The 27661-nt window shown below is 42.9% G+C and overlaps 1 protein-coding gene and 1 long non-coding RNA gene across 8 annotated transcripts; one reads left to right on the forward strand and one right to left on the reverse strand.

Annotated features, from left to right (window-relative positions):
- Window positions 1–4337: 4337 nt before the first annotated feature.
- Window positions 4338–22638, reverse strand: LOC118393214 (drebrin-like protein B). Of its 3 annotated transcripts, XM_035785682.2 has the most exons (14): window positions 22440–22634; window positions 21469–21524; window positions 20917–21029; window positions 20764–20838; window positions 19593–19739; window positions 13591–13668; window positions 13277–13428; window positions 13114–13168; window positions 12779–12853; window positions 10392–10506; window positions 8420–8518; window positions 8149–8228; window positions 7853–7937; window positions 4338–7618 (listed from the first exon to the last, which is right to left on the reverse strand). In XM_035785682.2, exons 1-14 carry the CDS (start codon window positions 22520–22522, stop codon window positions 7482–7484), a joined length of 1350 nt encoding a protein of 449 aa, XP_035641575.1. In that variant the 5' UTR covers window positions 22523–22634; the 3' UTR covers window positions 4338–7481. The 3 variants fall into 3 exon arrangements, with proteins under 3 accessions (XP_035641575.1, XP_035641576.1, XP_052317445.1); XM_035785683.2 differs by lacking the exon at window positions 8420–8518 and having other exon boundaries at window positions 22440–22635; XM_052461485.1 differs by lacking the exons at window positions 4338–7618; window positions 7853–7937; window positions 8149–8228; window positions 8420–8518 and adding an exon at window positions 8525–10035 and having other exon boundaries at window positions 22440–22638.
- Window positions 13675–15437, forward strand: LOC127907261 (uncharacterized). Of its 5 annotated transcripts, none has more exons than XR_008063919.1 (3): window positions 13675–14274; window positions 14820–15053; window positions 15093–15437. It is a non-coding gene; the product is annotated as an uncharacterized LOC127907261 (long non-coding RNA). The 5 variants fall into 5 exon arrangements; XR_008063920.1 differs by having other exon boundaries at window positions 15171–15436; XR_008063922.1 differs by having other exon boundaries at window positions 15210–15436.
- Window positions 22639–27661: the final 5023 nt, after the last annotated feature.

Genomic DNA, 27661 nt, shown 5'->3' on the forward strand with positions numbered 1-27661 from the left:
CTAATTATATATTTTATCTTTATATAAGTGCACACATTGAACTAATAGCAATAGAAACATCTTGTCTGGATAGTCATCAAAATATCAAAATATGATTATCTGACATTGTGATCTTTTCAACAAAACCACACATTTGCATTTCATCCATGGGAATAATTTAGCCAATCATAATCTATACATAAACTTTGAATTTGGAAAATAAGGATGTATTTAACAAAAACCTATCAAATCAAATGCAACTGTCAATATTGGTGCAGCAAACTATTTTATCCAGCTTTGCTTTAGAAGTTTCAAAAGTCAGTGAAATTCTTCCAATTGTTGCAGATAGAGTATGACATTTAGATATATGTTTAACCTTTAAATGTCAAAATAACAAAACTATCAGTTGGCTGGCCGGATCTCAGAGGGATTTTTTTTTAAAGACAAAACACCCGTTTCACTGCTGTTTGAAATAAGGGTTGGTGAAATAGAATCACATTTGATATACTAATGACTTGGGCAGGTGTTGAGCAATTTCACAGAACTTACAGTTTGTCACATGCATTGGTTAAAAATGTCATAACTATATTACTGTTCTTCTTGGTTCGTGCAATTGTGATATTGATATGAGTTGATAAAATATTTAATTTGACTCAGATTGTGATCACAACTTGAATTCACAATTTACTTGTATTAAGCTGATGAAAACATGCACTTTTAGCTCGATGTAAAAGTGGTTGTTAGATCAGGAATATATACTGAACAAAAATATAAACGCAACAATCTTACTGAGTGACAGTTCATATAAGGAAATCAGTCAATTGAAATAAATTAATTAGGCCCTATTCTATGGATTTCACATGACTGGGAATAGATATACACATTTGTTGGTCAGATGCCTTTAAAAAAAGGTAGGGGCGTGGATCAGAAAAGCAGTCAGTATCTGGTGTGACCAACATTTGCCTCATGCAGGGCGATACATCTCCTTCGCATAGAGTTGATCAGGCTTTTGATTGTGGCCTGTGAAACGTTGTCCCACTTCTCTTCAATGGCTGTACGAAGTTGGTTGATATTGGCAGGAACTGGAACATAAACGTCAATCCAGAGTATCCCAAACATGCTCAATGGGTGACATGTCTGGTGAGTATGCAAGTCATAACATTACTGGGACATTTTCAGCTTCCAGGAATTGTATACAGATCTTTTCGACATGAAACATTTGCTGAAACATGAGGTGATGGTGGCAGATGAATGACCTAATGGGTCTCAGGATCTCGTCACGGTATCTCTGTACATTCAAATTGCCATCGATAAAATGCAATTGTGTTCATTGTCGATACCATAACCCCACCACCACCATGGGGCACTCTGTTCTCAACGTTGACATCAGCAAACCCCTAGCCCAAACCACGCCATACATGTGGACTGCGGTTCTGAGGCTGGTTGGCCGTACTGCCAAATTCTCTAAAACGACGTTGGGAGGCATATTGTAAAGAAATTAACATAAAAATATCTGGCAACAGCTCTGGTGGACATTCCTGCAGTCCACATGCCAATTGCATGCTCCCTCAAAACTTGAGACTTCTGTGGCATTGTGTTGTGTGACAACACTGCACAATTTAGTGGCCTTTTATTGTCTCTGGCACAAGGTGCACATGCTGTTTAATCAGCTTCTTGATATGCCACACCTGTCAGGTGGAGGGATTACCTTGGCAAAAGTGAAATGTTCACTAACAGGGATGTAAACAAATTTGTGCACAACATTTGAAATAAATAAACTTATTGTTCATATGGAAAATGTCTGGGAACTTTAATTTCAGCTCATGAAAGACAGGACCAACACTTGTTGCGTTTATATTTTTGTTCAGTATACATTGGACCTCGCAGGAGGGTTCTGTTCACACTGAGTCATAGTGAATCTTTACAGAATGCAAACTTATTCTACAAACCACCAGATTAACTGATTCTCTACAAAACATATACAAACAGTGTATTTGTCAATCTATCCCTGAAATTGGAAATTTATGGAATTGTAATTCAAATAGGTATACGTAAATATCAAAGATCTATAATTCATGACACCTTTAAGTTAATACCCAGATAAACTGTGCATTGAAAATAGATGAGAAATGCGATGTAAAGAAAACCCCCTGCTATTCATCTCAGTCTTCCAGTGACAGAGGGGGTTGTGATGAGGTCAGCAGACTGTAAACTGAACCAGTTCAAAAGAAATGTTGTCATTCCAATCAGAACAGGTTTGACTCACAATCCTGGGAACATATCATCTAATGGCCTTCTAGTCACAGTTTGCATACTACCATTAGAAAACCACTATAGGCCTACATCTTTATTTCTTTGTCATTTTTTTGTGACTTTGGGTTTCTTGTAAGTTTCAACCATTTTCAGTAACACAATTAAATTATTTTTTAAAAAGGAGACTATGGAAGGCTTTTAGGCATGTTTTTTTAGTTGAGGGAAAATTAAGTGAGATCTTATCTTACAGGATGGGGAAATGTTAAATCTTGCTGTTCTTGTGAAACTGAAACAGAGGTAATAACAATAAAAATCCCCAGCCGTTACCTTTATGCTCTCATTCCAGGAAACTGCTTTTAGAACACATCACAGCTGAGGTTCATGTACAGCGCATTCGGAAAGTATTCAGACCCCTTCATTTTTTCCACTTTGTTACATTAGCCTTAATCTAAAATATCTATATATTTTTTAAAGCAAACAGGTTTTTAGACCAATTTCTAAATATTTGTTTTATTTTATTTATTTTTTAAATACCTTATTTACATAAGTATTCAGACCCTTTGCTATGAGACTCGAAATTGAGCTCAGGTGCATCCTGTTTGATCATCCTTGAGGGGTTTCTACAACTTGATTGGAGTCCACCTGTGGTAAATTAATTGGAGATGATTTGGAAAGGCACCCACCTGTCTATACAAGGTCACATGGCAGAACAAAATCCACGAGTTCGAAGAAATTGTCCGTAGATCTCCAAGACGGGATTGGGTCGAGGCACGGATCTGGAGAAGGGTACCAAAAAATGTCTGCAGCATTGAAGGTCCCCAAGAACACAGTGGCCTCGATTATTCTTAAATAGAATAAGTTTGGAACCACCAAGACTCTTCCTAGAGCTGGCCACCCAGCTAAACTGAGCAATCGGGGGTGAAGGGCCTTGGTCAGGGAGGTCATCAAGAACTCGATGGTCACTCTGACTGAGCTCCAGAGTTCCTTTGTGGAGATGAGAGAACCTCCCAGATGGACAACAATCTCTGTAGCACTCCACCAATTAGGCCTTTACGGTAGAGTGGTCAGACAGAAGTCACTCCTTAGTAAAATACATGACATCCCGCTTAGAGTTTGCCAAAAGGCACTTAAAGGACTGACCATGCACAACAAGATTCTCTGATCTGGTGAAACCAAGATTCAACTCTTTGGCCTGAATGCCAAGCGTCACATCTGGAGGAAACCTGGCAGCATCCCTACAGTGAAGCATGGTTGTGGCAACATTATGCTGTGGGGATGTTTTTCAGTGGCAGGGACTGGGAGACTAGTCAGGACTGAAGGAAAGATGAACAGAGGAAAGTACAGAGATCCTTGATGAAAACCTGCTCCAGAGTGCTCAGTACCCCAGACTGAGGCGAATGTTCAACTTCCAATAGCAAAACAACCCTAAGCACACAGCCAAGACAACAAAGGAGTGGCTTTGGGACAAGTCTCTGAATGTCCTTGAGTGGCACAGCCTGGATTTGAACCCGATCAAACATCTCAGAAGAGACCTGACAATAGATGTGCAGCGCCACTCCCCATCCAACCTGAGAGAGCTTGAGAGGATCTGAAGAGAAGAATGGGAGAAAGTCCCCAAAGCTTGTAGCATCATACCCAATAAGATTCAAGGCTGTAATTGCTGCCAAAGGTGCTTCAACAAAGTACAGATTAAAGGGTCTGAATACTTAGCTAAATCTGTTTTTTCCCCCAAAATGTCTGAAAAGTTATTTGATTTGTCATTATGGGGTATTGTGTGTAGATTGAGGGGGGTGGGGGGACAATTTGATCCATTTTAGAATAAGTCTAACGTAACAGTGTGGAAAAAGTGAAGGGGGCTGAATACTCTCCAAATGCACTGTACGAGACAAAGGGGTACTCCTAACTGTGCCATCAATATCAAACAGTTACTGCTCTTTGAAAGTCTCCAAAGCTTTCACTCCAAACAGATTTCAGAATAATCAATATGCCACCTTACACAATTCTGTTCCTATTCTATCAGCTAGCTCATACCGCCCTCGTATGTTTAAATCGACTTACTGCTGCCACAACAACCAACATTTACAAAAGATGCTATAAGACAGGAACACATTTTACTTTAACTCTTTTAATTATGATGAACATATTTGCATTACAATATACTCTTGAAAAACAAAAACATGAATACATCACACCTTGAAATGACCATGACCGGTTTTAAATCATTCTTTAATTCCTTTATCATTAAAGTGACAATGTCTTAAACTTTTTCTTCCACAACGATTTCATTATAAATTAAAAAGCAGTGACGTTGCATAGCCTAATGGTTATGGAGTTTCAACACTGATTAAAAATGAGAGAAAGCACTTTCCAGAGGATGACGTCATCCTGTTCCCCTCCTTTGGCACTGTCACAAGATAACAGCATCTGATCAAGGCTCTTCTGCCAGGAAAACAGCATCTGATCAAGGCTCTTCTGCTAGGAAAAGCCAATCACAGACCTGTATTTTGATGGAAGTTGGACCTGGCTGTGAAAGACTGGTTAAGCAGAGACTAGTTGTACACAGGACCAGGGTTGCAACATTCTCGGAACTTTCAATGAATTCCCAGGTTTTCCAGAAATCCTGTTTGGAAGATTCCAGATTTCCTGTTTATGCCCTTCCTGATTCCAGGATTCCTCCAACCACGATTTCCGGAAAACCCGGGAATTTATTGAAAGTTCCCAGAATTCTGCAACCCTACCCAGGATACATATGAAAACGGCAAAAGCACGAGAGAGGAAATATGACTTCTGCTTTGTTTTGTGTAACTGGTCCCTGAAATAGTCCATTATACAAATTCTCCAGGGGCTGAAGAGAGCAGGGAGGATATGGGGATGAGCTCTTTAGCATAACCATCATATACAGTTGAAGTCAGAAGTTTACATACACCTTAGCCAAATACATTTAAACTCAGTTTTTTACAATTCCTGACATTTAATCGTAGTTAGAATTCCCTATCTTAGGTCAGTTAGGATCACCACTTTATTTTCAGATTGTGAAATGTCAGAATAATAGTAGATAATTATTTATTTCATCACATTCCCAGGGGGTCAGATATTCAATATTTGGTAGCATTGCCATTAAATTGTTTAACTTGGGTCAAATGTTTTGGGTAGCCTTCCACAAGCTTCCCACAATAAGTTGGGTGAACTTTGGCCCATTCCTCCTGACAGAGCTGGTGTAACAGTCAGGTTTGTTGGCTTCCTTGCTCGCGCACACTTTTTCCAGTTCTGCCCACACATTTTCTATAGGATTGAGATCAGGGCTTTCTGATGGCCACTTCAATACCTTAACATTCTTGTCCTTAAGCCATTTTACAAAAAACTTTGGAAGTATGCTGGGGGTCATTGTCCATTTGGAAGACCCATTTGCGACCAAGCTTTAACTTCCTGACTGATGTCTTGAGATGTTGCTTTAATATATCCACATCATTTTTATTTCTCATGATGCCATCTATTTTGTGAAGTGCACCAGTCCCTCCTGCAGCAAAACACCCCCACAACATGATGCTGCCACCCCCGTGCTTCACAGTTGTGATGGTGTTCTTCGGCTTGCAAGCATCCCCCTTTTTCCTCCAAACACAACGATGGGCATTATGGCTAAACTGTTCTATTTATGTTTCATCAGACCAGATGACAAAAAGTAATATTTGTCCCCATGTGCAGTTGCAAACCGTAGTCTGGCTTTTTTATGGCGGTTTTGGAGCAGTGGCTTCTTCCTTGCGGAGCGGCCTTTCAGGTTATGTCGATATAGGACTCATTTGACTGTGAATATAGATACGTTTGTACCCGTTTCCTCCAGCATCTTCACAAGGTCCTTTGCTGTTGTTCTGGGATTGATTTGCACTTTTTGCACCAAAGTGCGTTCATCTCTAAGAGAAAGAACACGTCTCCTTCCTGAGCGGTATGACGGCTGCATGGTCCCATGGTGTTTATACTTGCATACTATTGTTTGTACAGATGAACGTGGTACCTTCAAGCATTTGGAAATTGCTCCCAAGGATGAACCAGACTTGGAGGTCTACAAGTTTGAGTTCTTGGCTGATTTATTTGGATTTCCCCATGATGTCAATCAAAGAGGCACAGAGTTTGAAGAAAGGTCTTGAAATACATCCACAGGTACACCTCCAATTAACTCAAATGATGTCAATTAGCCTATCAGAAGCTTCTAAAGCCATGACATCATTTTCTGGAATTTCCCAAGCCGTTTAAAGGCAGTCAACTTAGTGTATGTAAACTTCTGACCCACTGGAATTGTGATACAGTGAATTATAAGTGAAATAATCTGTCTGTAAACAATTGTTGGGAAAATGACTTGTGTCATGCACAAAATAGATGTCCTAACCGACTTGCCAAAACTGTGTTTTAATGAGTCCAACCTAAGTGTATGTAAACTTACGGACTTCAGCGGTATTAAAAAATAAAAATACAAGTATTTCACAAGAATATGATTGTCATTATTTACACTCCTATTTTCCCTCAAGTTCAGCCACCCAGAGAGCATAGCAAATATAGAACCTTTTGGTTTTCTAATAATCAATTCCACTGCAATACCAAACTACTGTTGGAAATTCACACAGGATTCCTTTCAAGCAAAATAATTTCTGACAAAGAAATACTCACATAAAATATTAGTCTGAGGAAAAGGCAAAAAAAGGCCAAAGATCATAGTTGGTACCATTATGTGAGCTATGAAATATTATCCTGAACCCAACCGGAGTGAATGCTACAAATAACAAAAATAGTATATCTGGAACAAAACTGGATTCACTTTTTAAGGAATGTGATCTACAAGTGCTATTAATGTTCGCAATGGAAACTTGAATTGAAAAATCTAAAAAGCCTGTCAATTTACTGCATCACATTAAAAGGTGAGAGATTCAGTTTGGGGTTGGCCAGTATATGGGTTTTCATCAAAACCTAAACTATGCCATCTAACGCCTCACAACATCAACAACATAATTGAATTGCTTCCTTCAACAGGGATAGATTTGCACGACCCCTGGTCCCATGGTTATTGTTCATATATTGGTCCATAATGTGGCAGATTCAGTTCAGCAAACTATTCTAAAGGGTTCACTGTTGAGTTACTTCTGACCTGCTGTGTTCTGGACCAAGCAGTTTTCATACTGCCAAATTCTTCTGGGGGTGGGGGGGGGTCTTTTCTATTCTGCCTCCAATATGCTGATCTAGTGAGTGGGCGAGGTATGGACCTAAATAACCTCCACGTAATTGGCTGGGAACATTCCAAAATGCCCGTCTGGGCTGTAGCCCCGCCACCAGCCCTCGTCAATCATCTCGATGCCAGTGATTATGTCATCAGGATCAAAGGAGATCTCTGTGTCATCAGCTGTGGAATGAAAAGAGGAGCAATACCTCAGGTCACTATGCCCATTCAGATATACTTATGGTATTATTTGACAGTGTCTATTCCCTCACAGACTGCCAGTTTCCTACTAGCAGTTCCACCCATATCGACTCTCCGTTTTGGGGCAAAACGTCACGGTTACACATTTGTCACATACAGAACCAGTCCAGTGGACCGAGTGTCAGCTGACATTTTTGTGTAGGCTGTGATGCTTACCAGCCTGGTAGTCGTATAGAGCCCTGGCACAGACACCTCGGTCCGTCTTCTCCCCTGCAGGCACCTCAAATGTGTTCTCTTCCACCTGAGGGAACAACAAGGGGTGCTGTACCTCAGAATGCCCTTCAAGTGTTAAGTTCAACTGCAAATATTACCCATTACATCTTCTTTTGACATGAATGGCATTTGAATAATGAGAAGGTATTTTCAGATTACAAAATGTATGTTGTCGCCGTTTATAATTAAATCCTCACCCTTGCGGAATGATTCTCACATGTGCAATGACAAATATTCACCTGTGGGGGCTCCTCATAGAGATCATTTTGGGCTGGCTCTGTGGGATGGTTGTGCTGAGTGGGAGGAGCTGGTGCCTTCACTGAAAAGGGGAAAAGGTCAATTGTATTTATTTAAAGACCATCTCCATCCACCAACAGGTGGCAGCAGCAGCAGGGATCCAGAATACAAAGTAACTTAGAAATGTGTCCAGAGAAATGGTCATGATGATTCACAGATGAGATGAATGACTGTTCCGTGTTCAGACTGAGGTGCATTTGGAGTAGGGCCCACCTTCATCTTGCCACTGTTCCTCAGGGACTGCATCCTGAACAGGGGTTGCATCCTGCTCATCCAAGCACTCAGACTGGGATGACTCATCCACACTGGGTTCTTATTAAGATACACACACACACACATGATATAGGAGCACAGATACACACAGATGGCCACAAATGTACACATATACTAAGGCATGCACTCAGAAATATTCAGAAACTGAATATATCAGCCAGGTCACCCGTGATACAAGTCAGAAGTCAACATTCATCCATGGCTGAGGACGTCACGAGATGACGTGGAAACCAGCCACTGTGGGCAACAGTGAGCACTGTTACCTTCAAGTAGGTTTCGGTTTTGCTAGGGTGCATCTGCCTCTGATTCCATTGGTTGTATGTTTGAATCCAGTGATAGAAAGTTGTTTAAGATTTTTGTTCTAAGCCTATTCTAAACCTTAACCATTCGGTGTTCATTTTAATTTATTTCACCTTTATTTAACCAGGTAGGCTAGTTGAGAACAAGTTCATTTACAACTGCAACCTGGCCAAGATAAAGCAAAGCAGTGCGACACGAACAACAACAGTTACACATGGAATGAACAAGCGTACAGTCAGTAATACAATGGGGAAAAAAAGAAAGCCTATATACAGTGTGTGCAAATGGCATAAGGTGATAAGGCAATAAATAGTAGTGAAGTAATTACAATTTAGCAAATTAACACTGGAGTGATAGCTGTGCAGATGATGATGTGGAAGTAGAAATACTGGTGTGCAAAATATCAGAAAAGTAAATAAAAACAATATGGGGATGAGGTAGGTAGATTGGCTGGGCTATTTACAGATGGGATACGTACAGCTGCAACGATCGGTTAGCTGCTCAGATAGCTGATGTTCAAAGTTAGTGAGGGAAATATAAGTCTCCACCTTCAGCAATTTTTGCAATTCGTTCCAATCATTGGCAGCAGATAACTGGAAGGAGAGGCGGTCAAAGGAGGTGTTGGCTTTGGGGATGACCAGTGCGCACGGGCCACCACAGGAGTCGCTAGCGCGATGGGACAAGGACATCCCTGCCTGCCAAACCCTCACCCGGATGATGCTGGGCCAATTGTGCGCCACCCCATGGGTCTCCCGGTCGCGGCCGGCTGGGACAGAGCCTGGACTTGAACCCAGAATCTCTAGTGGCACAGCTAGCAATACGATGCAGTGCCTTAGACCACTGCGCCACTCGGGAGGCCTTGGCTACAGTGATCTATGATGATGTACAGTGGTCTAATCATGGGCATGAGCCTCAGGGTGATGTTAAATTGCAGTAACAAGAGAGCAAATGGAGTAGCATTAGGTCAATAATTTGGACTGATTGATTGAAAGGGAGCAGCATCAGGTAAAGATTGGACCGAAACATCTTGTATGTCACACGGTCACCCATGTGTGAAGTATTTCTCTCTGTCTGTGTGTGTGTGTGTGTGTGAGATAGGGCAGGGTCAGTTTGTGTCAGTGGTATGAGTGAGCTCAGACCTGCAGCGGGGACAGGAGAGGCAGAGCCTGCAGAAAGTGGCGAGGCTTGGCGCAGGGGCGAGCGGGACGGCTCAGGCTCACATGGTTGCTTAGAGAGAAAAGGGCTTTGCAAACGCCCTGAGAAACACACACCAGAGCAGACAGACAGACATACACATTGGCCGGAGAGGTTACCCAGCAGAGTAGACAACACAAAGCAGATGCGGTCTAGAGACAAGATGTGATACGAGACAGTCTGTGTCTGACAATGAGTTAAAGCTGATGAAGGCAGAGTAATGCAATAAAAATCTCCTCCTGCATGTTTCAACATGGCCCAGACAATCCCCTGATCTCACCCAAACCTGACAGATAGCTAGCAGGTACATTTATGAAACACCCATGGCAGAAACATTTTACAGAATAATCTAAAATCCTCATTAGGAACTACACTTGGCATATTAATAGCAAACAGTTGTATTGAATTAGTAGCCTACCTGGCTGGGGGCTGGCAGTGGCGTGGGTAGCAGCAGGGGTGTCCATGCCCTTCTCTCTCTGCTTGAACATCTCTCTGGGGTTCATAGAGCGCTGTGAGATCAGATTGGCTGCCTCCTGAAACACACAGTGAGAGTCAGACATGCACACTGGCCACTGTAGAGCTATAGAAAGGGAAGGGAATGGGGGATACCTAGTCAGTTGTACAACTGAATGCATTCAACTGAAATGTGTCTCCGGCATTTAACCCAACCCCAGGGTTAATTGCGTCGCTCAGGGGCAGAAAGACAGATTTTTACCTTCTCAGCTCAGAATTCTTAGTAGTTTAACACCCCAGTGAAATTCACTGCTGATAAGCAAAACAGGGGCCAGCAAAACGTGGCCCAGAATTCGGGCAAAAATGAGTTCAGGTGGGATTTCACGCTTCAGCAAACAAAGGAAAGGAGGGGTGCTCAACAACAAAAATCATGAGACATTCTTACCAAGAAAAACTTCAAAAATTCTAGGTAGAAATTAGTTGGAGCACAAGATTTATATATTTTAGCTATCTTTAATCCATTGTACAGGACACAAACAGGTGACTGACAGAGGTCAAGCTGAAGTCTTCATCAGAGTGGCCTGACCATTTACAGCCTGGTGGCCCATTGAGAAAAAACAATGTAAGAAAATTATAATTGAAACATAAGGTAAATGGCTAATTGTAGCACAAAAAAAATACAAATAATAAGAGAAATAGTGTGTCTCGTTAATAAATAGGCCATGTCAAAATATACATTTATATTGGTTTGTGAATCCGGAAACACAGCGACACCAAAAATCTAAGCAAGAACATTATAGAAACGAGGACAGTGAAAACTCATTGTTAAGCCCAGGGGTGTAAGACTCAGTACATGGAGGGCCGGCCTATTGTCAGCCTTGTGTTCTGCAATGCAGAGTTTTAATGCTCGTATAATTTGACCAATATAAGCAGCACGGCAGATGCATTTGAGCATGTATATAACATTTGTTGTGCTACAATTAATGACGCTTTGGATTTTATATTCTTTCCCTGTTCTCGGGTGGTAAAAAAACGTAAGTATTGGTCTGCCAATAATAAAAAGTTTACCACATGGGAACAGGTGGTAAATCCAAAGCTTCATCATTATTTTCTTACATGGTTGTGTCTCAATGGGCAACTAGGCTATAAATAGGAGCTAAGCGCAAAGGTTAGATTACTCGGAGGACGACGTCAGCTTGACCTTAGAACGTCAGTCACCTGTTCACATCCTGTACAATGGATTAGAGGGAGCTAAATGAAATCAAATCCTGCTTTTTTTTGTTGAGTGCTCCAACTCCTTTCTACCTCAAAGTAATCTGATTTGTGTGTGTGATATACACACACACACACACACACACACACACACACACACACACACACACACACACTCACACACACAAAAGTATGTGGACACCAGTTCAAATAAGTGGATTCGGTTATTTCAGCCACACCCGTTGCTGACAGGTATATAAAGCATACGTGCCTGACCTCACTAAATCCCTGCAGCAATGTTCTAAAATCTAGTGGAAAGTCTTCCCAGAAGAGTGGAGGCTGTTATAGCAAAGTGGTGGACCAACTCCATATTAATACCATGATTTTGGAATGAGATGTTCGACGAGCAGGTGTCCACACACTTCTGGTCATGCAGTGTATGTGATCGTGTCTCAATGTAATCATGGTATGAAAATGTTATTTTCAAATAAAAAAAAGCAGGAAGCACCAGGAAACACTCGTTCTATAAAAAAAGTGGTCAGATGAAGCTGCTAGTCTCTCTTGATGATATATGCATAGTCACCTTAACCATATCTACATGTACATACTCCCTCAATCAGCCCGACTAACTGGTGCCTGTATGTAGCCTCGCTACTGTATATAGCCTCGCAACTTATTTTTCACTGTCTTTGTACTTATCCATTGTTCACCCAATACCTTTCTTGCACTGTTGGTTAGAGCCTGTAAGTAAGCATTTCACTGTACACCCGTTGTATTCGGCGCACGTGACAAATAAACTTTGATTTGAAATACAATCTTGTTGGTCTTAGTTGTGATCAATGTGCAGTGTCCAAATTCTTATACAAATTATTTTCCATCCCCCAAATCATTCCCTCAAACAAAAATCAGCCCCCGGCTGAAACTAGTTGATTACCCCTGATCTACAGTATGAAAAGACATGTACAATTTCTTTATTATGTCTAAAGAAAATGTAGAAGATACAAAAAATGTACAGACAGGAAAAGTTAAACTGTGGAGACTTTGGATTCAAGCAAAGAACAGGTTTGATTGAGTGATTGAAAAGGGAAGCAGTTCTGAGTCAGTGTATAGGGAGAATTTGGACAATCACATTTAACTCACATTGGCTTTCTCCACAGATTCACCACGCTTCATCCCTTTCTTCTGAGTTGCCTGGAAGTCCTTCTCCTGCTCCTCCTGATGGTGCATCACACATAATTGAACACTACCTCAGAGGCTACACCTAATGGTTCTGTTTAGTTTGTTCTTGTGCTAATCTTATGTCCTAAATTTGTGCTTTGACATTTAAAAACAAAATTGAGGTGGGGTGCATGTTGCAGACTGACCTACTGCCTCCCACATGAGGATAAACTACCAGTTAAACATAGCAGGACTGATTTTAACTGATTCTCCTCAGACTGCAGGCCTGTCCTGCTGTAAGCTAGCAGAAAACTCACCCATTGTTGTTTCTCATCTTCTCTGCTCTCAGCTTCCTGCTGCTGCTGGTACTTCCTGTTAAACAAATGGTTGTTAAAAGAAGGAAGTAGACAATGCAAACCTGTGTCAATAAGGTCAGCTAGATACCCAACAGCTAAGTGAACTAACCACAGTTTTACTCACTTCTGCTGGTCGATCATAGAGGCCCTTTCCTTGTCTCTCTTCTCTCTGAGAGTTGCCTCCTTGGCCTCTCGATCCTTCCTGTCTTTCTCCAGCTTCTGGCGCTCCTCGTCTGCCTTACAACGCTCCTCCTGTCGCCGCTTCTCCTCATCTTTCTGAGACAGACACACGGGCCATGAGCACCAGGTTAGGGTAATGTAAAATGTGTCATAACGGCCGCATGACACCAGAACACGCTGAGCTATGATCAAACAAATATAACCAGTCTGTAGAGGATCAGTGTGTCCCTGTAGTGGGAGAAAGGTGTTGAAGCTTACCTCTGCCTGCGCCCAGAAGTTGTCTTTATTGGTGCGTTTGATTTCAGACATAGCGTTGGTCTTCTGATAGACAGAGCCCTGTCATAACAAAATGTGTTAGAGAACAACAAAAATCTCCTATGCTCCAAACAAGTTGTCACTCCTGGACACCAACCCCTACCCAGATCCAATACTGACGCAGCATGAGGGGAGTTAACAGGCTTTAAACAACCTGCCTTGTCTGGCCTGGTTTCTCTGGCTCCAGCCCTGGCCACCAATCATGAGCTCCAACTAAACGTCTGAATTCTACTGCAGACGAGTCATTATAAACAACCAGCTGCACCATCACAACAACCAACACATTGGAAACTAACTCACCCTGAAAATCTCATCAAATCAGATTTTATTTGTCACATGCGCTGATTACAACAGTGAAATGCATACTTACAAGCCATTAACCAACAATGCAGTTAAGAAAATTAAAACATTTAAAAATAAAAAGTAAGATAAGAATAACAAATAAAGGAACAGCAGTAAATAACAAGAGGGGCTATATACAGGGGGTACCAGTACAGAGTCAATGTGGAGGTTATATACAGGGGGTACCAGTACAGAGTCAATGTGGAGGCTATATACAGGGGGTACCAGTACAGAGTCAATGTGGAGGCTATATACAGGGGGTACCAGTACAGAGTCAATGTGGAGGTTATATACAGGGGGTACCAGTACAGAGTCAATGTGGAGGCTATATACAGGGGGTACCAGTACAGAGTCAATGTGGAGGCTATATACAGGGGGTACCAGTATAGAGTCAATGTGGAGGCTATATACAGGGTGTTATGGTACAGAGTCAATGTGGAGGCTATATACAGGGGGTACCAGTACAGAGTCAATGTGGAGGCTATATACAGGGGGTACCAGTACAGAGTCAATGTGGAGGCTATATACAGGGGGTACCAGTACAGAGTCAATGTGGAGGCTATATACAGGGGGTACCAGTACAGAGCCAATGTGGAGGCTATATACAGGGGGTACCAGTACAGAGTCAATGTGGAGGCTATATACAGGGGGTACCAGTACAGAGTCAATGTGGAGGCTATATACAGGGGGTACCAGTACAGAGTCAATGTGGAGGCTATATACAGGGGTACCAGTACAGAGTCAATGTGGAGGCTATATACAGGGGGTACCAGTACAGAGTCAATGTGGAGGTTATATACAGGGGGTACCAGTACAGAGTCAATGTGGAGGCTATATACAGGGGGTACCAGTACAGAGTCAATGTGGAGGCTATATACAGGGGGTACCAGTACAGAGTCAATGTGAAGGCTATATACAGGGGGTACCAGTACAGAGTCAATGTGGAGGCTATATACAGGGGGTACCAGTACAGAGTCAATGTGGAGGTTATATACAGGGGGTACCAGTACAGAGTCAATGTGGAGGCTATATACAGGGGGTACCAGTACAGAGTCAATGTGGAGGTTATATACAGGGGGTACCAGTACAGAGTCAATGTGGAGGCTATATACAGGGGGTACCAGTACAGAGTCAATGTGGAGGCTATATACAGGGGGTACCAGTACAGAGTCAATGTGAAGGCTATATACAGGGGGTACCAGTACAGAGTCAATGTGGAGGCTATATACAGGGGGTACCAGTACAGAGTCAATGTGGAGGTTATATACAGGGGGTACCAGTACAGAGTCAATGTGGAGGCTATATACAGGGGGTACCAGTACAGAGTCAATGTGGAGGCTATATACAGGGGGTACCAGTACAGAGTCAATGTGGAGGCTATATACAGGGGGTACCAGTACAGAGTCAATGTGGAGGCTATATACAGGGGGTACCAGTACAGAGTCAATGTGAAGGCTATATACAGGGGGTACCAGTACAGAGTCAATGTGGAGGTTATATACAGGGGGTACCAGTACAGAGTCAATGTGGAGGCTATATACAGGGGTACCAGTACAGAGTCAATGTGGAGGCTATATACAGGGGGTACCAGTACAGAGTCAATGTGGAGGTTATATACAGGGGGTACCAGTACAGAGCCAATGTGGAGGCTATATACAGGGGTACCAGTACAGAGTCAATGTGGAGGCTATATACAGGGGGTACCAGTACAGAGTCAATGTGGAGGCTATATACAGGGGGTACCAGTACAGAGTCAATGTGGAGGCTATATACAGGGGGTACCAGTACAGAGTCAATGTGGAGGCTATATACAGGGGTACCAGTACAGAGTCAATGTGGAGGCTATATACAGGGGGTACCAGTACAGAGTCAATGTGGAGGCTATATACAGGGGTACCAGTACAGAGCCAATGTGGAGGCTATATACAGGGGGTACCAGTACAGAGTCAATGTGGAGGCTATATACAGGGGGTACCAGTACAGAGTCAATGTGGAGGTTATATACAGGGGTACCAGTACAGAGCCAATGTGGAGGCTATATACAGGGGTACCAGTACAGAGTCAATGTGGAGGCTATATACAGGGGGTACCAGTACAGAGTCAATGTGGAGGCTATATACAGGGGGTACCAGTACAGAGTCAATGTGGAGGCTATATACAGGGGGTACCAGTACAGAGTCAATGTGGAGGCTATATACAGGGGTACCAGTACAGAGTCAATGTGGAGGCTATATACAGGGGGTACCAGTACAGAGTCAATGTGGAGGCTATATACAGGGGGTACCAGTACAGAGCCAATGTGGAGGCTATATACAGGGGGTACCAGTACAGAGTCAATGTGGAGGCTATATACAGGGGGTACCAGTACAGAGTCAATGTGGAGGCTATATACAGGGGTACCAGTACAGAGTCAATGTGGAGGTTATATACAGGGGTACCAGTACAGAGCCAATGTGGAGGCTATATACAGGGGTACCAGTACAGAGTCAATGTGGAGGCTATATACAGGGGGTACCAGTACAGAGTCAATGTGGAGGCTATATACAGGGGGTACCGGTACAGAGTCAATGTGGAGGCTATATACAGGGGGTACCAGTACAGAGTCAATGTGGAGCCTATATACAGGGGGTACCAGTACAGAGTCAATGTGGAGGCTATATACAGGGGGTACCAGTACAGAGTCAATGTGGAGGCTATATACAGGGGTACCAGTACAGAGTCAATGTGGAGTCTATATACAGGGGTACCAGTACAGAGTCAATGTGGAGGCTATATACAGGGGTACCAGTACAGAGTCAATGTGGAGGCTATATACAGGGGTACCAGTACAGAGCCAATGTGGAGGCTATATACAGGGGTACCAGTACAGAGCCAATGTGGAGGCTATATACAGGGGGTACCAGTACAGAGCCAATGTGGAGGCTATATACAGGGGGTACCAGTACAGAGCCAATGTGGAGGCTATATACAGGGGGTACCAGTACAGAGCCAATGTGGAGGCTATATACAGGGGGTACCAGTACAGAGCCAATGTGGAGGCTATATACAGGGGGTACCAGTACAGAGCCAATGTGGAGGCTATATACAGGGGGTACCAGTACAGAGCCAATGTGCAGGGGCACCGGTGTCGAGGTAATTGAGGTAATATGTACATGTAGGTAGAGTTATTAAAACGACTATGCATAGATAATAAGAGAGTAGCAACATAGTAGAAGGGGGAGGAGGGTAGAAGCTGTTTAGATGCCTCTTGGACCTAGACTTGGCGCTCAAGGTACAGCTTGCCATGCGGTATTAGAGAACAGTATGACTAGGGTGCCTGGAGTCTGAATATTTAGGTCCTTCCTCTGACACCGCCTGGTATAGAGGTCCTGGATGGCAGGAGGGTTGGCCCCGGTGGTATACTGAGCTGTATGCACTACCCTCCGTAGTGCCTTGCGGTCGGAGGCCGAGCAGTTGCCATACCAGGCAGTGATGCAACCCGCCAGGATGCTCTTGATGGTGCAGCTGTAGAACCTTTTGAGGATCTGAGGACCTGCGCCAAATCTTTTCAGTCTGAGGGGGAATAAGTTTTGACATGCCCTCTTCACGACTGTCTTGGTGTACTTGGATCATGTTAGTGTTCAAGGAACTTGAAGCTCTCAACCTGCTCCACTACAACCCCGTCGATGAGAATGGAGGCGTGCCCAGTCCTCCTATTCCTGTAGTCCACAATCATCTCCTTTGTCTTGATCACGGTGAGGGAGAGGTTGTTGTCCTTGCACAACATGGTCAGGTCTCTGACCTCCTCCCTGTAGGCAGTCTTATCATTATCACTTAATGACTGTGTTGGAGTCGGGCCTGGCTGTGCATTCATGAGTGAACAGGGAGTACAGGAGGGGGCTGAGCACGCACCCCTGAGGGGTCCCAGTGTTGAGGATCAGCATGGTGGTTGTGCTGTTACCTACCCTTACCAGCTGGGGGCAGTCCGTCAGAAAGTCCACGAACCAGTTGCAGACGGAGGTGTTTAGACCCAGGGTCCTAAGCTTAGTGATGAGCTTTGAGGGCACTATGGTGTTGAACGCTGAGTTGTAGTCAGTGAATAGCATTCTCAAATACAGTTGAAGTCGGAAGTTTACATACACCATAGCCAAATACATTTAAACTCCGTTGTTCACAATGCCTGACATTTAAAGCTAGTAAAAGTTCCCTGTCTTCGGTCAGTCAGGATCACCACTTTATTTTAAGAATGTGAAATGTCAGAATAATAGTAGAAATAATTATTTCTTTCTTTCATCACATTCCCAGTGGGTCAGAAATTTACATACACTCAATTTGTATTTGGTAGCATTGCCTTAAATTGTTTAACTTGGGTCAAATATTTTGAGTAGCCTTCCAACAACTTCCCACAATAAGTTGGGTGAATTTTGTCCCATTCCTCCTGACAGAGCTGGTGTAACTGAATCAGGTTTTTAGGCCTCCTTGCTCACGCACGCTTTTTCAGTTGTGCCAATACATTTTCTATAGGATTGAGGTCAGGGCTTTGTGAAGGCCACTCCAATACTTTGTTGTCCTTAAGCCATTTTGCCACAACTTTGAAAGTATGCTTAGGGTAATTGTCCATTTGGAAGACCCATTTACGACCAAGCTTTAACTTCTCTAGGGTAGGGGGCAGCATTTGGAATTTTGGATGAAAAGCATGCAGAAATTAAACTGCCTTCTACTCAGGCCCAGAAGATAGGATATGCACTTATTGATAAAGCCAGTGACCGATGTGGTGTACTACAACGCCATCGGAAGAATCCCGGAACATATTCCAGTCTGTGCTAGCAAAACAGTCCTGTAGTTTAGTATCTGCTTCATCTGACCACTTTTTACATTTATTTTTTATAGACCGAGTCACTGGTGCTTCCTGATTACATTTTTGCTTGTAAGTAGGAATCAGGAGGATAGAATTATGGTCAGATTTGCCAAATAGAGGGCGAGGGAGAGCTTTGTACACGTCTCTGTGTGTGGAGTAAAGGTGGTCTAGAATTTTTTCCCCCTCTGGGTTGCACATTTAACACGCTGATAGAAATTTGGTAAAACTGATTTAAGTTTCCCTGCATTGAAGTCCTCGGCCACAAGGAGCACCGCCTCTGGATGAGCGTTTTCCTGTTTGCTTATGGCGGTATACCGCTCATTGAGCTCGGTTTTAGTGCCAGCATCGGTCTGTGATGGTATTTAGACAGCTACGAAAAATACAGATGAAAACTCTAGGTAGATAGTGTGGTCTACAGCTTATCATGACATACTCTATCTCAGGCGAGCAAAACCTAGAGACTTCCTTAGATATCGTGCACCAGCTGTTGTTTACATATACACATAGGCCCCCGCCACGTGTCTTACCAGAGGCTGTTCATCCGCAGGCTTGTGCAGTAAATCTAACCAAAACGTCCACAGGCAGAGAAGTTATTACCGAAACAAATGAGCTACATGAGAGCATATCATTCGACCACAACACAACTTGCCTCACTTTCCAACATAATGTATGCACAGATCCTGATAAAATGAGGAAACAAGCTCATAATGCACAACTAAAATGTTTTAATCTCTAAAAAGGATAAGATGCTGTATTTGGTACATACCACAGGTCCCTGGGGACCAGCGTCTCGGAACTTGTTAGACTCTTTGTGGAAGCTATAGTTGGCTCCCGAGGCCTTGCCCACCTTTTGCATAATAGCCTCAGGTTCCACATCCTCCTCTGCACGGGCATTTATTGTGACATGGGCACCCTGGAATTACAGCAGACATTTTAGCTACAAATAACACGCATCACAAATTCCAGATAAGGCCATGAAAGGGCAGTCCGTATGAGGGATATTTGATATATGACAGCCACCACCCATAGATTTTGTTGACATGCAGTTAGCAAGGTGACTTTCATGATAACAACCGATAACTGGGACTACTTCAAGCGCCGATTTAGAAACCACAACTTCACCCAAAGCAGCCTCCAACTGCTGCTGCTTAACTAAAACTAGGGCTGTAAAACGATTAAAATAATTGTGTTAATGGCATTAATCAAAATGTTTGGATTTGCTCAATTTCGGCCTTTATCCATTTAAAAAAAACGTGCATACTACACTTTAATTGTCAGAGACAGAAACACAAAATGATCTACATCAGAATGTTTTAATAGCTTAACGCAGTCAAAAAATGTGCCAATAAACATGTCACGCATTAACGTTGACCGACCTATCTTAAACACCAACATGCTATTACAGGCACTTACAGAGGTGTCTAATTCCTTTCCTGCAATAGCTATACATTTCATATCCTGTTGAGGCCAGTGTTACAAGTGTACACACAAAAAGTTGCATCCAATGGATTTTCTTCCTTCGCTAAACACAAGTTGTCTGTGTGGAGAAAATGTCTATAGCATGCCAAATGAAATACCTTGAGAAAATGTCTATAGCATGCCAAATGAAATACCTTGAGAAAATGTCTATAGCATGCCAAATGAAATACCTTGAGAAAATGTCTATAGCATGCCAAATGAAATACCTTGAGAAAATGTCTATAGCATGCCAAATGAAATACCTTGAGAAAATGTCTATAGCATGCCAAATGAAATACCTTGAGAAAATGTCTATAGCATGCCAAATGAAATACCTTGAGAAAATGTCTATAGCATGCCAAATGAAATACCTTGAGAAAATGTCTATAGCATGCCAAATGAAATACCTTGAGAAAATGTCTATAGCATGCCAAATGAAATACCTTGAGAAAATGTCTATAGCATGCCAAATGAAATACCTTGAGAAAATTTGCCATGGAGCTGACATGATTGGCACATAGTCCTTTCCGGGCATCTTTCACACCTTCTCCAGTCTGAAACACAAATAGTCATGAGCATCATTTAATTTAAATGTCAAAATACAGAGAAAGGGAGCGTAGCACAGCACTCACCCAGTTGATGAGGACGTATTTGCACAGGCCAGAGTTTGGGTCCTGGACACGACAGAACGCGTACATAATTTTCCCGCTGCTAAGTTCCTCCACCAGTTCCTCCAGTCCACCATCTGAAACAGTATCATAATGTTGTCACATTGTAGAATGTATGTTCTATGCAAAGTAATGTACATTACTGTGTAAAGCTTACATTTTGTATACAATATGGCTACATGGCAGACAATGCCCGTAGGCACTTTCAACATGTTCCGTTTTTGACAGGGTATATGCTGTAAATTTCTTCCTGCATTATACATGCTTTGGTTGCTACCTATCTTTTCACATATAAAAGTTGTTCTTATTGAAACAATAAAAGACACACCTACTGCAAACTACTTACTACCTTTGCTTTCATCTTTTAAATTGCCTTACTGTGATTTGAGAGCAATTCAGTGGCACACCATAAGTTAAGGTGATGATGATCTTAGACAACATTGCAGACTCGATTCCAAACGGAAAACATTTAAATGTTGGAGCCTTTCTTTCTAGGTTCCTGTGTACCACACTCACCTCCCTTCTCTGCCAATCGGATATCATTAGTGTTCCCCTCGTAGGTGTACAATGCCCTGCAGAGAAGAATGCCAGGTTACAGGATCACACGAGCATTGCAAATAGTACATTGTTGTTTACACTGCTTATTAGGCTACCATACTGTCAACATCATTGTTCACATCCATGTAACACTTAGCCACTGCTTAACAAGTTATTGCAGAATAGCATCCTGGTAAGGTGATGTGCCCTGATCAAACAAAAACATGACACTGGTTTGAACTGCATAATTTTGGAGCAGACCATTAACGTGAGCAACTGAGATCCTGTAATAGTGAACTGTGTAATTATATGGTTAAAAAAAACACTTCTGAGAGTCTGGTCCCCATTCAGCAATAGGAAGTGTGCTAAGAATGAAACCCTCTGGGTTTGATAAACCTCTTGAGAGGTAAACCAGGTTAATTAATTAATTCAGGTCATCTTGATCTTTAAACACTTCCACCAACAGGTTTCATTTGAACCTCAAATGACGAGTGAAATAATTTGCTCCAAGTACTTTTCTTTAGCTAAAATGTTCTGATTAACGTTAACGTTATAGGCATTGTAATAACCTAAGAAATCAACTAAATAAAAACCACAAACCGCTAACGTAGCTACTAATGTTATCTAGCATCCTCCTTACTGAGCTAACCAGCAAGCTAAAACGCTAAGGAAATTGGCAGACAACATGACATGGTCATCCGATTTGTATAATTGGCTACTGTACAAACATGGCAATAATAATTATACTGTTTCGTTGATACAAAATACGTTATTGCACAACAAGCAAGCCAGCTAACTAACTTACATGATAGGCAAGATAAATTAAATGCTGTTAACCAAGGAGCTAACGTAGCTAGCTAACTACAAATAGCGGATGCACCATTTTATGGCGATGCAATTAGATAGCTAGATAACGTTAGCGAGCTTTCCTGCGATGCTACGGTCCTTACCAATTGGTGTTGGATTTCTCATCTACCACCTCCTTGTAGGCATTTGTCAGGGCAATGCCGTTTTTGCTTAGGTTCACTGCCATCGTTCAGTCACTGAAACAGTTGTGAATTGCCGTGATAAGCCCGTCCTACTCGCGGAGGAGAGGCGGTAAAACCGAATCGAATTGACTTCTGATTGAGATCTCAGCACACAGGAAGCTCGCCTTCCAGCAGCACAAACGATGACGTCACTAATGAAGAAAGCTTCCAAATAAAAGCCCACACATTTCAAAACATTGCAATGTAGATAACTCATTCAAATATATTAAAATAAAAAATGTAATAAAAAATATGGTTTAAAAAAAAAATTTCTACCCCCAGTAATGAATTAATGCAATGTTAACACTGATATGTTGAGAATATGTGGCTGTAGAGAGAAAACTATTATTCCTGGTTCAGCTAAAGTGAGGTAGGAAATACTCAGTAGGGTCTCTACTAACCAAATATGTGTGGTTTTGGAGGCGGACTGTGTCCTACATACACAGCAGCACTTCCTCAGCCCACTCTATAGCGCCCAATGCAATATACTGTAATAGACTGTACATGGGATACATATTGGCTTGTAGAGAACAAACTGTTCTACCTGTCTCAGCTGAAGTGGGGTGGGAAATACTCAGTAGGGTCTCTACTTACCAAATATGTGTAGTTTTGGAGGGGGACTGTGTTATAGACATATGCATTTAGTCCTATACATTATAGTCATTCCAAAACAATACATTAATGTACTGTTGTGTTTAATATCAGTTGTAAAGACAAAACACTAATATTTTTTTGCTTACCCTGTTTGCTTCCAGTGTGAAATTAAATGTACACAAAGACAGACACAATGATGGACTGGCATACCTTTCAACCACCTAGATTAACCTAATGGTGATGGTAATGGGTGCATGTTTACACATTCAAAAAAATGCATCAGGTCAATCGCTTAGCCTGACAAAAAGTCATTTTTAGGCAGTAATCTAGTCAAATTATGTTGCTATTGGTTTATACAGTGCATTTGGAAAGTATTCAGACCCCTTGACTTTTTCTACATTTTGTTACATTACAGCCTTATTCTAAAATTGATTAAATTGTCCCCCGTCATCAAACTTAACACAATACTCCATAATGACAAAGCAAAAACTGGTGTAGAAATTTTTGCAAATTTATACAAAATAAAAACTGAAATATTACATTTACATAAGTATTCAGATCCTTTACTTAGTACTTTGTTGAATCACTGACAGCAATTAAAGCCTCAAGTCTTCTTGGGTATGACACTACAAGCTTCGCACACCTGTATTTGAGGAGTTTCTCCCATTCTTCTCTGCAGATCCTCTCAAGCTCTGTCAGGTTGGATGGGGAGCGTTGCTGCACAGCTATTTCAGGTCTCTCCAGAGATGTTCGATCGGGTTCAAGTCTCGGCTCTGACTGGGCCACTCATGGACATTCAGAGACGGGTCCCAAAGCCACTCCTGTTCACCCTGGAAGATTAACCTTAGCCGCAGTCTGAGGTCTTGTGCGCTCTGGAGCAGGTTTTCATCAATGATCTCTCTGTACTTTTCTCCGTTCATCTTTCCCACAATCCTGACTAGTCTGCCAGTCCCTGCCGCTGAAAAACATCCCCACAGAATGATGCTGCCACCACCATGCTTCACCTTAGGGATGCTGCCAGGTTTCCTCCAGATGTGACGCTTGGCATTCAGGTCATCAGACCGGAGACAATCTGAAACTTATTGTCCAAAAATTATACAGAAAAGCTCATTCATGCTTGTATCACTTCTAGATTAGACTCCTGCAATGCTGTACTCTCTGGCGAGCCAGATAAAGCACTAAATACACTTCAGTTAGTGCTAAACATAGCTGTTAAGGCTAGGGCTTATTTCAAGGTTTTACTGCTAAACTACAAAGCATTACATGGGCTTTCCCCTACCTATCGCTCTGATTTGGTCCTGCCGTGCATACCTACACGTACGCTACGGTAACAAGACGCAGGCCTCCTTATTGTCCTTTGAATTTCTAAGCAAACAGCTGGAGTCAGGGCTTTCTCCTATAGAGCAAAATTTTATGGAATGGTCTGCCTATCCATGTGAGAGACGCAAACTCGGTCTCAACCTTTAAGTCTTTATTGAAGACTCATCTCTTCAGTAGGTCCTATGATTGAGTGTAGTCTGGCCCAGGGGTGCGAAGGTGAACAGCAAGGCGCTGGAGCGACAACCCGCCCTGGCTGTCTCTGCCTGGCCAGCTCCTCTCCACTGTGAATCTCTGCCTCTGACCCAATAATGGGGGCTGAGTCACTGGCTTACTAGTGCTCTTCCATGCCATCCCTAAGAGGGATTCATCAATTCAGTGGGTTGAGTCACAGACGTGATCTTCCTGTCTGGTTTTGCGGTCCCTCGGGCTTGTGCTGTGGAGGAGATCATTGTGGGCTATACTCAGCCTTGTTTCAGGGTAGTAAGTTGGTGGTCTCTTGATATCGCTCTAGTTGTGTGGGGGCTGTGCTTTGGCAAAGTGGGTGGGGTTACACCCTGCCTGGTCGGCCCTGTCCAGGGGTATCATCAGAAGGGGCCACAGTGTCCCCCGACCTCCCGTCTCAGCCTCCAGTATCTATGCTGCAATAGTCTATGTGCTGCAGTCAGTCTGTTATATCTAGTGTCCTGTGTGAATTTAAGTATGCTCCCTCTAATTCTCTCTCTCTCTCTCTCTCTCTCTCTCTTCTCCTCCTCCTCCTCCCTCCCTCCCTCCCTCCCCTCCCCTCCCCTGCCCTGCCCTGCCCTGCCCTGCCCTGCCCTGCCCTGCCCTCCCAGAGGATCTGAACCCTGGGACAATGCCTCAGGACTACCTGGTCTGATGAATCCTGGCTGTCCCCAGTCCACCTGGTAGTGCTGCTGCTCCATTTTCAACTGTTCTGCCTGCGGCTATGGAACCCTGATCTGTTCACCGGACATGCTACCAGGTCCCTGACCTGCTGTTTACAACTCCCTCTCCCTCTCTCTCCATACTGCACCTGCTGTCTCGAATGCTTGGCTATGAAAAGCCAACTGACATTTACTCCTGAGGTACTGACCTGTTGCACAATCTACAACCCTGCTGGTCATCTTTGAACGTTTTAAAATGTTTAAGAACAATCGAGCCTTAATGGCCACATACTCTTAAAATCTCCACCTGGCACAGCCAGAAGAGGACTGGTCACCCCTCAGAGCCTGGATCCTCTCTAGGTTTCTTCCTAGGTTCCTGCCTTTCTAGGGAGTTTTTCCTAGCCACTGTGCTTCTACATCTGCATTGCTTGCTGTTTGGGGTTTTAGGCTGGGTTTCTGTGTAGCACTTTGTGACATCTACTGATGTAAACAGGGCTTTATAAATACATTTGATTGATTGATTCTTGTTTCTCATGGTCTGAGAGTCCTTATGGTGCCTTTTGGCAAACTCCAAGCGGGCTGTCATGTGCCTTTAACTGAGTAGTGGCTTCCGTCTGGCCACTCTATAATAAAGGCCTGATCGGTGGAGTGCTGCAGAGATGGGAAAAACTTCTGAGCTCTGCCTGAGTGATCATCGGGTTCTTGGTCACCCCCTACCAAGGTCCTTCTCCCCCAATTGCTCAGTTTGGCCAGGCAGCCAGCTCTAGGAAGAGTCTTAGTGGTTCCAAACTTCTTCCATTTAAAAATGATGTGTGTTCTTGGGGTCCTTCAATGCTGTCCAGGCAGCACGGTCGGTTCAGGCAGTGGTTAGACTCTACAAGCCCATATGTATCCCACGTTCAGTCTATTACAGTGTTTTGCATTGGGTGCTATAGAAGGGGGGTGGGGGGGTGAAGTGTTGCTGGGTATGTACAACACAGTCACAGTAGAGACCCTACTGAGTATTTCACACCCCACTTTTTGCTGAGACAGGTAGAAAAGTTCTCTACAAGCCAATAAGTATTCCATATACCATGTATTGCGTTTGATTGAAAGGAGTGGGTGGAGTAACCAGTACTCTGTATTAAACCCATTGCCCAGCACAAGAGACCCATTTATGTTTTGAAGACATAAAAGTGTATTTCTTTAAATATAGCGTACACAATAGCTTTCAACACACCAGTCTTTGCGTAAAGTTAAAAATAAATGCTGTATAAATAATACAATATTAAAATACGTCAAACTTTCCATAATTTTTTAAAAATGTGATTGCAATGCTGTGAAAAAAAGTTGTACTGCGATAGAGCGCAAAAACAAGTATATTCCCAAAGTTTAGCAAGTTTAGCATGTAGGGGGACTCTATTCTTTTTTTTATCTCAGATCGAGCAGCCAGCATAAGATCCTGCTGCTGAGAGAACAGTAATCGATTTGCCACATCATGAAGAGAACATTCCAATCCTCCACTCTTCCCATTAGGGATGAAGAAAAAATACAATGACTATGCGCCCTCTTCTGGAGGATTGAAGTGAATGTGGCCATAGGGACCAAGGCAGACTGGACATCTTCTTCGTGTAGCTTTCCGGCAGACTAGATGCTATGTTGCCTATTGCTGCCTTTCAGTTTGGAAAGTGCATAACATATTTGTTCACAAAAAAAAGGCAAAAGGGAAATGGGGAAAAAAAGATACTGCACCTCCATCTACACTGAATGTAGAAAACATTAGCAACTCCTTCCTCATATTGTGTTGCACCCACTTTTGTCCTCAGAACAGCCTCAATTCATCAGGCATGGACTACAAAGTGTCGAAAGCGTTCCACAGGGATGCTGGCCCATGGAGACTTCAATGCTTCCCACAGTTGTGTCAAGTTGGGTGGTGGACCATTCTTGATACACACGGGAAACTGTTGAGTGAAAAAAAAACAGCAGCGTTGCAGTTCTTGACACACTCAAACCGGTGCGCCTGGCACCTACTACCATACCCCGTTCAAAGGCACTTACATCTTTTATCTTGCCCATTCATCCTCTGAATGGCACACATACACAATCCATGTCGCAATTGTTTTAAGGCTTAAAAATCATTCTTTAACCTGTCTCCTCCCCTCCAACTACACTGATTGAAGTGGATTTAACAGGTGACATCAATAAGGGATCATAGCTTTCACCTGGATTTACCTGGTCAGTTGATGTCATGGAAAGAGCAGGTTCTCCTAATGTTTTGTACACTCAGTGTATATTCCATTATCCCCAATACATCCCACTACTTTGGCCCCAACAGAACCTACTCCAGGCCATCAGACTAGTAGGCTG

The sequence above is a fragment of the Oncorhynchus keta genome, chromosome 14, assembly GCF_023373465.1.
Source record: "Oncorhynchus keta strain PuntledgeMale-10-30-2019 chromosome 14, Oket_V2, whole genome shotgun sequence".
Lineage (NCBI taxonomy): Eukaryota > Metazoa > Chordata > Actinopteri > Salmoniformes > Salmonidae > Oncorhynchus > Oncorhynchus keta.

What these genes read in the sequence shown, in the direction of transcription:
- LOC118393214 (XM_035785682.2), bottom strand. Translation starts at nt 22,522, where the DNA reads ATGGCAGTGAACCTAAGCAAAAACGGCATTGCCCTGACAAATGCCTAC. An exon ending in AATCTGTGGAGAAAGCCAAT is followed by an intron (nt 10,507 to 12,778) that starts GTGAGTTAAATG and finishes TGTGTGTTTCAG; the next exon opens with GAGGCAGCCAATCTGATCTC. An exon ending in CACTGCCAGCCCCCAGCCAG is followed by an intron (nt 8,519 to 10,391) that starts GTAGGCTACTAA and finishes TATCTTAATAAG; the next exon opens with AACCCAGTGTGGATGAGTCA.